The following is a 12,521-nucleotide window of genomic DNA, read 5'->3' on the forward strand; positions in this document are numbered from 1 at the left end:
TTAACAGTAGGCTCCTTACTACTTGCAAATTTCTGCAACTGGCTTGAATTTCTCCCCAGAAAATGGGTTTTTCTTTTCTGTCACAGTCAGGATAGACTCTGTACCAAAAAAATTTTGTTTCAATCAGCCAAGTGTGGTGATGTGTGCCTGTAGTCCCAACTATAATACTAGGGAGGATGAGATGGGAGGATTGCTTGAGTCCAGGAGTTCAAGACTGCAGTGAGCTATGATTGAGCCCCTGCAGTAAAGCCTGGGCAACAGCAAGACATTATCTCTAATAATAATAATAATAATAATAATAATAATAATAAAATAAATTAATGGCAAGAGAGATCAAGTATAAATGAATGACAAATGGGCAGATAGAGTGGAGATTTAAAATATCAATGTATGCTATGAAGAAAGACAAGTATGAAATAGTAGGTTTGGAGAGTGTGCAGCCCCACGTCATCAAGGCCACTCATTTTAGGTCTCCATCTGGATCCCTGCAATGGCAGGGGCCAGAGTAGTTAGTTTGGTAGTCCTGGGATGCAGAATTCAGAATGACACAGCCTTTCTAGGTCCCATGCAACTGCACGAGGTAAACCGGCAAGTGGCTGAGTAATACTCAGGTTCAAATTACCACACAAGAGGGCAATTAAAATTCAGAAACACTGTGCTTCTATTCTTGCTTTATTATTAATGAATTGTTTTCCCCTTTTAACTTCTCAGGAATTTTGCTTACTCAGGGAATAAATATTTATTAGATATTTATCAGTTTGCAGAAATCCTGCAACACAGAAAAACAAGTCAACATCTGTTACTTCTATTTGCAGAAAACTGGTAAATTCAAGCAGTGTGCTAATGTTTCCACTCGGGAGGAGTGTAACTGCACAAAGAATCAGAAGTTTTCATATGCTGTTGCTTTCTCAGATTGCAGGGAAAAAGTAAGATCATTTTTAATTACCTGAAGATAGGATACTTTCTTATCAACAAGATTTTGAAATGTGCCTTTGGGTTAAACATGAAAACTAAGACATATAAATAATGTCTTATTATGATGCAGAGCTAAGTATGACACTGAGCTAGAAAGATCCAGATTTAAATGTCCCTTGCAAGTTAATGAACCTCATTGGTAAAATAAAATAGTAGTACCTGCACTACCTTGTCCATTCCACAGCATTCGTATAAAGACACACACTCGCCCACACCCAAACACACCCCTATGTATACGAAAGCAACTTGTAGTCTGTAAAACACTATACCAGATTATAGTAAATATTGATTCATTTAAAACAACTTTGAGTATCTTGTATCAGGTTCTTGGAACATAGAAGGCAAAGTCATTGTAATCAAGCTCAGCCTGCTGACAGTCACAAATGAAAGACAGTATAATATGTTGGTTAAGAGAAGGCTTCTGTGTCAAATAATATTTTATTCTGTTAGTATCAAAGTTTGCATTAGAAGAGTAAAATACACAGTTGGGGCCAGGTGCAGTGGCTCACACCTGTAATCCCAGCACTTTGGGAGGCTGAGGCAGGTGGATCACCTGAAGTCAGGAGTTCGAAACCAGTCTGACCAATGTGGTGAAACCCAATCTCTACTAAAAATACAAAATTTAGCCGGGCATGGTGGTGTGCACCTGTAGTACCAGCTACTCAGGAGGCTAAGGCAGGAGAATTGCTTGAACCTGGGAGACAGAGGTTGCAGTAAGCAGAGATCGCACCACTGCACTCCAGCCTGGGTGACAGAGCAAGATTCCATTTCAAAAAAAAGAAAAAAGCAAATATGCAGTTGGTACATCTTTCAAACACATCAATTTCAAAGGCCTTGTAAGACTGTATATTGAGAAACTGTTATTACACAGACTACACGTATATAAAATTACATATAAGACATCTAGAGACTATATATGATACATATTTTATATATATATATATACACACACACACACAATATGTTGGCATAGAGTCAGCATTCTGTAAATTATCATTATTTTATTTTATTTTATTTATTTATTTTTATTTTATTTTTATTTATTTATTTTTTTTTTTTTTTGAGGCGGAGTCTCGCTCTGTCGCCCGGGCTGGAGTACTGTGGCCGGATCTCAGCTCACTGCAAGCTCCGCCTCTCGGGTTCACGCCATTCTCCTGCCTCAGCCTCCGGAGTAGCTGGGACTACAGGCGCCCGCCACCTCACCCGGCTAGTTTTTTGTATTTTTTAGTAGAGACGGGGTTTCACCGTGTTAGCCAGGATGGTCTCGATCTCCTGACCTCGTGATCTGCCCGTCTCGGCCTCCCAAAGTGCTGGGATTACAGGCTTGAGCCACCGCGCCCGGCCTTTATTTTTGTTTTTACATTTTTTGAGACCGAGTCTCGCTCTGTCACCCAGGCCAGAGTGCAATGGCGCGATCTCAGCTCACTGCAACCTCCGCCTCCCAGGTTTAAGTGATTCTCCTGCCTCAGCCTCTAAAGTAGCTGGGACTACAGGCGCCCACCACTATGCCCAGCTAATTTTTGTAGTGTTTTAGTAGAGATGGGGTTTCACCATGTTGGCCAGACTGTTCTCAAACTCCTGACCTCAAGTGATCTGCCTACCTCAGCCTCCCAAAGTGTTGGGATTACAAGCGTGAGCCATTGTGTCTGGCCAGCATTCTGTAAATTATGAGGGCTGTTTTTATATACCCCCTTGCTGAACTAAAATAATGTTTTGTGAGCACTTACTATCTACTAAACGCTACTCTAAGCCTTCTCGGAGATTTGTCTCATTTAATTCGAGCCACAGAGAGGTCAGGCAATTTGCCAAAGATCACATTATTAACATGCTTTGGGGCTGGATTTAAGCTCTGACGCCAGAGCCAAGTTTACAGATTGTGCCTGAAAGACTGACTGGCTGGAAAAGTGGCAAAAGGAGGGTGAGTGATCTATGCATGGCTTTCTGGGATATGATTTAGCCAAAAAAAAGTTTGAGTGACATCATAGTAAATTCCTGTGAAAAGGGCCTATAGAAGTAATGAGTTTTGTTACCACAATGTATAGACTGCCTTTGGAGTTCACATTGATTCTGCTCTAAGATATTTTCATGACTGAAAAGGCAGAGACCCCTTACAAGCACGTTTCATTGAACAGCCAAACTATTGGCAATATATCTTTTCGTTTTTTACCAGGAAATGAAGTGACTATTGACTTTTCCAAGTTTACATTCATTCTTGGAATTTGTATTTTAGGTTCCTCGCTTTAAGTTTCCAATTACACAATATCCAGTTTCTTTGGAAATTATCAACGAGGATGGACGTGTCCCATTGGAATCTCCATATCTGGTTACTGTGACTGAAGTGAACATGAGGCAAAACTGGAAACTGAGTAGGGTTTGCTTTCATCTGTAATTATTTTATCTTATAAGTAATATTGTTACTGGTTTACAAAGATCAATGGTTTTCAAAGCCTGTTCACACAAAAGAGAGCCAGGAGTTCTTGCAAATGGATTTGGATCAGTTGGCATATTGCTGTTTACTTCTGTTTCCCACTGATTTCATCATCACTTCCAGTGGCCTGGATTCTATGGTAAAAGCATTTTTGAATAATTTACACTGCAAAAAAAATGGAAAGTCATTTTGTGGATTAATAGCAACAGTGGGGCCGGGCGCGGTGGCTCACGCCTGTAATCCCAGCACTTTGGGAGGCTGAGGCAGGCGGATCATGAGGTCAGGAGATCAAGACCATCCTGGCTAACACGGTGAAACCCTGTCTCTACTAAAAATACAAAAAATTAGCCAGGTGTGGTGGTGGGCACCTGTAGTCCCAGCTACTCGGGAGGCTGAGGCAGGAGAATGGCGTGAACTCGGGAGGCAGAGTTTGCAGTGAGCTGAGAACATGCCACTGCACTCCAGCCTGGGTGACACAGCAAGACTCTGTCTCAAAAAAAAAAAAAAAAAAAAAGAAATTGCAACAGTGACTGATTGAATTTGTGCTGCATGCTGGTCTGGCGTCTCCTTTCCCTGCTGATTCAGTATGACAGAGGGGGTTGTAAAAGGTGTGGCCAGATAATCTTTAGGATCTATCTTCTAATTCTTAAAGGTTTTATGGTAAAATAATTGAAAAGATGCAGATATATTTTAAATAAGATGTTTACCCCTATTCACTTTACCTCAAATATGTAACTTTTTGTTGCACATTTTGTGTTCACTCTAAGGAGATAGGTAGGTAGGTAGAAATAATTAACTAAACAAATTTTGGTCGACCATTAATATGTTACTAAATATCTGGGCATTTGGTATTCAGTGAGTCTTACTCTGGCCAACATATATGCATTTTTGAAATGAAAAATCCAGCAAAATAAAGTTACTAAATATTTTGCATTAACTGACATCCCCCATTTTCTGTGGTGTGCTGGAAACTGTTCTTACCAGTTTTGGAGTCCTGATCATTAAATATGAAAACATTTTACAAGCTGGATGTTAAACCATTGGTAGCTTGAAATTAGCCAGGGTGAGAGTATTTACACTATGGAAATTGGAAATTACAATCACAGCTGTTTCTTTTCGTTTAGATTCTGTGTATCTTTATACCCCTGCAACGTCTAACCCCTACACTACCTGTCTAGTTTTAGAAAGGATGACAAGAAAGGCAGGAAAATCGTCAAGTAATCCCATTGTAAAACTTTACTGCCATCTTATTATAAATCGTTTACCTACCACTAAGGAGGTCCTGAGATGACCTTACTGCCAAAAACACGAAGCACGTGCAGGTCAGGACTGATCCTGAGCATGGGGCTGGAAGGAAAAGGTCAGCGTGAAGGTGATCAGAAGTCTTGAACTTCTTGAGGATGCCCTCAAAGGCAATGTGAGATATTGGGCCTCAATCCCCTAAATACATTGCCTACAAAGTCAAGCAGAACTAAAAGTATGGGATAACTTGGTCATGTTATGGAGTGAAATCTTTCATTGTACCTTAATGTGCCTAACAAATTTTATATTAGTAATTGCAAATGAAATAGTAATAGTAAATTAAAAGTAATGGCAAAAACAGCAATTACTTTTGCACCAACCTAATACAAAATGAGAAAATAAGTGTGCTTAAAATATGTTTTATGTATTTTTAGAACACACTGTGCCAGAAAAGATTAAAAAAATGAAAAAAATAGTAGAACCAATTATTGGTGCTGCAGTGTATAATCCTTCAGGTCTCAACTTAAGCATAAAGGTAATGATGGCATTGTTGTTTTTACTGTGTTGAGTTTAGATAAAACATGTATGTCTAAACTAAGATTGGTTTTAATTAGAAAGTATAGGTAACCAGGAATGGTGGGAATAACACCTTTAAAGTATATACCTTTAAAGTATATGAAGAGGGTTTATTTTTTTCTCCATTTCCCTTGGTGGTATTATTTCCAAAGTTTTGAGCAGATAGGCAAGACATATTATTTAGCAAAGTGGAGAAGAAAGAGTGTTTCCGAAGGTGAGAGGGAAGAAATGGGCTCAGTATTATTCACCTGGATATGCACGGGGAACGTGTCTTCTGGTTCCAGCTGCCCATAAAAATACATGAAGTTGGTATAATACAGATAATTGTGAAAACCAATCAGAATTAGGGAACATGCTGAAACCACAAATACGAGATTAGTCCAAAGTATTTATCAAGGCCAGATTTAGTTTTTGTCTCCTCATTCTAAAACAAACAAACAAACAAACAAACAAAAACCAGTATCAACTATTGAATCCCTCCACTTCAATCCATCTTTTTATTTTTTTATTTTGATACATGATGTGTATGTCCGAGAGCCTTGGAAGAGAATGGGAATCTTTTCATGCAGCATCTATAGGAACAGTGGCCCCAGGGTATATTTTTATTAATACTTAAAGGAATGTACATGTTGATGCTGCTAACAACTGGGTGTGCTTTTTTCCACAGGGCTCTGAACTTTTCCACTTTAGAGTGACCGTCATTTCAGGAGTCACTTTTTGTAACTTAATTGAAGAATTTCAGGTAAAATGAAGGGGTGATAGCTGGGGAAAAACATGACAAAACCAATTTAAGAGACATTGAAGAGAAAAAAATTGGCAGAATTGTTGTGATGGACGAGGCTTAAAGACAGGGGATCCTGAAGGGTAGCAGTGACACTGTCAGTAGTGATGAAGCCAGGGTGCGTGATGGGTGCCAGGACTGATGGATGCTGGCAGAATTTTAATAATACATATAATAATACGTGGCTGTCTTTGTTTTTGTTCCTTCTCCACCTTCCTTGTTGAGCCCAGTTTTCTGACTTTTAATGCTCTTCCTCTCACCCCACTCCAAAGAACGTATTTCTGTAACTTTTAGTTTCTAGTCTGATTATCCTCCTTATGGCTGTTTGAACTGTAATCATTGTCTTAAATATATCAAAGGCTTTTAAGATCCAAAGAAATTGGAAACTAGAATCAGTCTTTCCCAAATCATCCCGTGAAAGCAACAACTCATTTTTGCTTATTCACATAATGACATCTGTTGCCTATGAGGCATGGGATGGAATAAGGATTTGATAAAAATCAATTAATGAGTCATATTCAAATGCTGATGTTACATTAACATTCTCTCTCTCTCTTTGTCTCTCTCTCTCTCTCTCCTGTTCTGACCCAGCTCTAAGGCCAGCCCCAATAATGGCTCTGCACTACTACAGTGGTGGGTGGCCATTGCAGCAGTGTAAACCTCTAAAACCCTGAGAGAAAAATTCAACCCACTAGGTAAAGAAACTAGGAAAAGAAGCATCTGTCACATAAGGAGTGTGAAGGAAAATCCCTGTTATTTTTTTCTCTCTTTTCTCATCTCTTTGGCTCAGGAGCAGCCCTGGTTGTGGGGAACAGCACAATAGCACAGAGGGCTAAAATTCTCGTAGAAGCTCAGCTTTCTTTCCAGAGAACGAGGGAAAGGACCTCTAAGAATGGAAAGCATGGGGGGACATCTCTATGAGAAGAGGGCTGGAGAAAGGGAGTCCTGATTCTTCATAGAAACTAGCACCAGGAAGAAGCTGCATATGAGCAGGGCACACCTAAATAAAATAGCAAAGGCTTTGAAATAAAACTACAAAGTAAACATCCTCTAGTTTCTGAGCAGCTCCTGAGTGGCACAAGTACCAACCAGGGAGACACAAATAGCATAACAACAGCTTGGAAAACTGAACTGACACCGAAACCACCACCCACAGAAGGTGAGGCATAACTTGTGAACTGAACTCAAACAGTGTGATTGATTGCTAAAAATGAACAATAGATAATCAGCATTTTCCAGATAACTTTTAAACAAGAACCAGAGTCTCCCAACATAACATCAAAAATGTCCAGGATACAATCTGATACTATTCACCATATTTACCAGGATACAATCTGATGTTACTCACCATTATTCACCAGGATACAATCTGATATTATTCACCATATCAAGAACCAAGACAATATAATCAATTCTGAAGAGAAAAGACATCAACAAAGGACCACAAATGCAATTATCAAATATTCTCACTTTTGAAATAAGTAGAAAGTGATAGATTATCAGCAGAGATCTAGAAGCTACTTAAAAAGGACAAAATGGAAATTTTAGAACTAAAAACTATAGTATCTAAATTTTAAAACTATCAAAAGGACTCAATTGCTGAATGGATATGGAACAAGAAAAAAATCAGTGAACTTGAAAGCAGGTCAGTGGAAACCCAACCTGAAGAAAAAGTATTTTAAGAAGAAGATCTTGCCTCAGGGATCTATGTGACAGTATCAGAAGGTCTAACATTTATGTCATCAGAGTCCACGAAGAAGAGGAGAAAGAGATTGATATGGGGAAAAAAATCCCAGAACTTTGGGAGGCCAAGGTGGGTGGATCGCTTGAGCTCAGGAATTTAAGACCAACTGAGCAACATGGCAAGGCCCTGTCTACAAATAGAAAAAAATTAGCCAGGCATGGAGGCACACACCTGTAGTTCCAGCTACTCTGGAGGCCAAGGTGGGAGGGTTGCTTCAGCCTAGGAGGTCGAGGCTGCAGTGAGCTGAGATCATGCCACTGCACTCCAGTCTGGGTGACAGAAAGAGACCCTGTCTCAAAAAAAAAAAAAAAAAAAAAGAAGAAGGAAAGAAATAAAGACTGAAAAGCCTCAAGTTTGGTGAAGACGTAAATTTACATATTCAAGAAGCTTAATGAGCCCTAAACAAGATAAAGATAGAGAAAACCATGCCCGAACACATCATAATCAACTACCAAAAATCAAGATGATAAAATATTGAAAGTGGTCAGAGAAAAATCACACTGTATACAAGGGTACAGTTTGAATGACTGCTGATTTCTCAACAGAAACCACAGAGGCAAAAGAAAGTTATACAACATCTTTAAAGTGTTGGGGGTGAGGGTTGGGTGGGGAGGAAGGATTGTCAATCCAGAATTCTCTACCTACTGAACATATCCTTCAGGAATAAACAATCAAGACTTTCTCAAATGAAAGAAAACTAAGAGAATCCATTGTCAGGAGAACTTCTCTTTTGAAAATGCTTAAAGAAGTTCTTCAAGCAGAAGAAACGTGATAACAGCAGGAAATTTGAAGCTTCAGGAATGGAGGAAGAACAAAAATGGATAAAAGAAAGATAGGCAGTGACTGCACCATTAATAAAGGAAAAGAATTGTTAAGAAAATATAGAGAAAGTGTATAAAGGTTCTTGGGACTGTCAGAACCTGCTTTTGAAAGTACCCTGAAATAGGCTGGGTGTGGTGGCTCACACCTGTAATCCCAACACTTTGGGAGGTCGACGCAGGTGGATCACTTGAGCTCAGGACCAGCCTGGACAACATGGTGAAACCCCATTTCTACTAAAAATACAAAAATTAGCCAGGTGTGGTAGTGCATGCCTATAATCCCAGTTACTCGGGAGGCTGAGGCAAGAGAATTGCTTGAACCCAGGAGACGGAGATTGCAGTGAGCCAAGATCGCACCACTGCACTTCATCCAGCCTGGGTGACAGAGTGAGACTCTGTCTCAAAAAGAAAAAAGAAAGTACCCTGAAATAGCCAGACCTGGTGACACATGACTGCAACCCCAGCTATTTGGGAGGCCAAGGGAGGATCCTCTGAGGCCAGGGGTTTGAGGCCTCAGTCCAGTATGAACGTGTCAGTGAATAACTACTGCACTCCAGGTTGGTAACATAGCAAAGCTCCATCAAGGAAAGAAAGGGGAGGAGAAAGGAGAATCCTGAAAGAATGAAATGCAACCCATAAGCTTGGATTTTCTTTCACCCGAAATACATTATGGGGGTAACTGGAAAAAAAGAAAAACAAAGGAGTAAGACCTGTAATTACATTATAGTATTGTCTTAATGTTAATTTCTTGACTTTGATCTCAGATTATTTAAGTGAATTTTTGTGCTTAAAAATACAAATTACTTTAGGAGTAAATAGACATTGTAAGTAAAACAGACTCGTAATTCTGAGGTTTAACCTTTTTTAGAAATGGTGTGGAATATTTGGATGGTTGAAGAAGATTAGAAGGGAAACATTTGAAGAAAAAGTATATTTCAGAACTTTAGAGGTAGCAATTTAGATGGAGAATACAGAATTCAGAGGTGATAAACGTTTCTCATCTTAGACATATAATAAATGGCTTAAATAACCAAGTGAAATTTTTTTTTTTTTTTTTTTTTTGAGACAGAGTCTCGCTCTGTCGCCCAGGCTGGAGTGTGGTGGCGCAATCTCGGCTCACTGCAAGCTCCGCCATTCATGCATTCTCCTGCCTCAGCCTCCCAAGTAGCTGGGACTATAAGCACCCGCCACCACACCTGGCTAATTTTTTTGTATTTTTAGTAGAGATGGGGTTTCACCATGTTAGCCAGGATGGTCTTGATCTCCTGACCTTATGATCTGCCTGCCTCGGCCTCCCAAAGTGCTGGGATTACAGACATGAGCCACCGCACCCAGCCACAAGTGAAATTTTTACATCATCTGGTGGAGTGACTGAAATTTCATTAGGCAGAAATGGATAAGGAAGGCATTCTGTATGGAGAGACCAGGTACAGATATGGGAAAGTGATTCAGGATTTTTCTTGGCCACTTTACCAACTGGGGACCTCCACAGCCGGTGACACCCTCTACCTGGGCCTTGCTTAGCCCTGAGCCTGCTGCTGGAGGCATCCTGCCCACTTGTCCCACCTGTGTTGTAGCTTGTACCCATGTTCTTGTCCTGCATCCAAGTATAATGAGGATACACTGACAACTGAAGAGTAAGGAGGGCAGAGAATAATTTTATTGAGCGATGGAACAGCTCTCAGCAGAGAGGGGACATAGGGGGTGGTCCCTCACCCCTGCAGTCAGGTGGTTTCTTTGCCAGTGTGGCTGAGTCTAGGGTCTTTATGGGCTCAGAATAGGGGAGAGCATGCTGATTGGTTTATGAGTATGCAAAGAAAGGCTAAAGCAAAGTCACCACTCAAAGGTGGGCACAGCAGTGTAGAAAACCAATTAGGAAGGATAGGTATATGTAAAACAGGTGAAGGGTGGGATCAGTCAGAGGAAACCATGCCAAACAGGAACACAGGTTCTGAATTCGGTATGTGGATTTACCTGGGACTGCCTTCAGCTTGAAGGTCAGGTTTCACCAGGGACCCGCCCTATCTGCCTAGGCATTTGACTGCCTCCTATCACTGTCAAAAACATAAAGTTTGCTTTTTGAATAGCTCAAATCCATTTGGCTAGAATATAAGGTTATTTAGAAGAAAACCAGGTAGCTTAGGGTCCAGTCGTGGAAAGCTTTGAATGTCAGAGTGAAAGCTTTAGAGCATTCCTGTCAGCATTCCTGTCAACAATGAAAAGCTATTAAACATTTTTTGGAAAAAGGTGTTTATACACAGACTAGTGTTTTATACAAAGATAAATCTGGCAATGTTAGGATGTCAACATGGACTGGTGGCCTGGGAAGGAGTCTACTAGAGTGGCCTATTTATGAAAAATGGCACAATAATCACAGTAGCAGTACTAAAAGAATGGAAAGAACGAATTTGAGGGGAATTTCAGAGAATTTGTAGCATGGAGGGACTGTTTCTAAGAAATCAGCTACCTCCTTGGGTCACTGGGAGGATGGCCGTACCTTTAACTTGAGCTAGGCCTTAAAGCAGCCCATCATCCTTTTTCTTGTCCTTTGCACTTTCCACATTCCCTACTGTCCTAGTTCCACTCATCAGCATGTTCTTCTCCCACAAAAGATGATCTGGCTTCCTGCTTCACAAAGGAAACATAAGCCTGGGCTTGAACCCCCTACTCTCTTTATGCCCCACTTCTATATTTAACATAACAATGACCCCACCCTTGCCCCACATCTCAGAGAAAAAGACATCACTGTCCCTCTCTGTCAATAATCCTATCTCTCCTCCAGAAATTTACTTGCTTCTGTTAATTAGCTATTCATGCAGATGAAACATTTTAAATACATAAAAAGTTTCCTATACTGGCAGCACCTACAAAGAGGATTTTCTAAAGAGGTGGTAGCTTGAAAGAGCACAGACATAGGCCTCTACCTGGAATGTTCCTTTATCTCCTTCTCTTCTGTGAACCCACTTATTCGTCACGATCCAGCTCAGAAAGCGCATTCCCTGACTGCCCTAGGCAGGTAGGCATTCCCTCCTCCCTGTTCCCAGAGCTCTTTGCCCATTCCTCTGTGACTGAACAGAGAATGTTCTGCTGTGCAAGCATTTTATCTGCCTCCTTCCACCGTTAAAGACAGGGTAAAGGCATAGGATAATACATGGACTTCTTAGCCCCTATTTATTGTAGGCAAATTGTTACTTGTTCAATTGTCAAGAGACTATTTCCAAGATTTGTGGATGCTGAATGTCTTTGTAACTCTGGGCAGCATTTTGCTCTCTGATTAATTGTGGGGACCATAAAATTTTCAGTGTTTTGCATTGCTAAATTCAGAAAGCTTAAAGACTTTGCTTTTTCTGTTGCAGATTTATGTTGATGAGGCACCACTGCCATTCCCAGGACACACGCTTATTGCCGTGGCAACAGCAGTAGTGCTAGGGGGATTAATTTTTATGGCACTTATGTTTCAACTGCATGGCATCCATCCGTGGAGGACATTCCAAAGCTGGATTAGAAGAAAACAAGCAAAGTTTTCAAGTATCACTCTCAGTGAGCTGATTCATAGATGAAAGTCTGAAGAGTGAACACATGGTCATCATAATTTCTCTTTATTTTCTAGTTTTATCATACAATTCCAAGAACAATATACTTAAATGTTAAATATGCAAGCTACATAAAATCCTACAGAATTGTCATTATAATTCAAATTGCTACTTGTCAATGTATTCACCATTCCCTTTTCTTATTTTGAATACATAGAAAATGTCTTATGCCAGGGCTTATGTTGAAGATTTTCCTTGAGGTTTTTGATTTGTTTTCCAAGACCACCAGAGCAAGCACAGAAGAACCAGCGGGTAGGCAAGGGTAACAGCAAAACTGCACATTTATTTTTGGTAACCTAAGGTGTGGGGGAGAAGTCTGTCCGCCTCCGGCAAAGGAGGCCGGCAGAGTCCCCCGGTGGGG

The 12,521-nt window shown here is 40.4% G+C and overlaps 1 protein-coding gene across 1 annotated transcript in view; it reads left to right on the forward strand.

The window, feature by feature from the left end:
* Positions 1 to 12,223, forward strand: part of CATSPERB (cation channel sperm associated auxiliary subunit beta) — a 153,142-nt gene extending 140,919 nt beyond the window's left edge. Inside the window, exons 22-26 of the mRNA XM_023205482.1 lie at positions 816 to 926; positions 3,206 to 3,341; positions 5,080 to 5,180; positions 5,889 to 5,963; positions 11,924 to 12,223. Of these exons, the coding sequence (XP_023061250.1) occupies positions 816 to 926; positions 3,206 to 3,341; positions 5,080 to 5,180; positions 5,889 to 5,963; positions 11,924 to 12,127 (627 nt within the window). The 3' untranslated portion in view covers positions 12,128 to 12,223. The remainder of the gene's footprint in view (positions 1 to 815; positions 927 to 3,205; positions 3,342 to 5,079; positions 5,181 to 5,888; positions 5,964 to 11,923) is intronic.
* The last annotated feature ends 298 nt before the right edge of the window (positions 12,224 to 12,521 follow it).

This window comes from Piliocolobus tephrosceles, chromosome 6 (genome assembly GCF_002776525.5).
Source record: "Piliocolobus tephrosceles isolate RC106 chromosome 6, ASM277652v3, whole genome shotgun sequence".
Lineage (NCBI taxonomy): Eukaryota > Metazoa > Chordata > Mammalia > Primates > Cercopithecidae > Piliocolobus > Piliocolobus tephrosceles.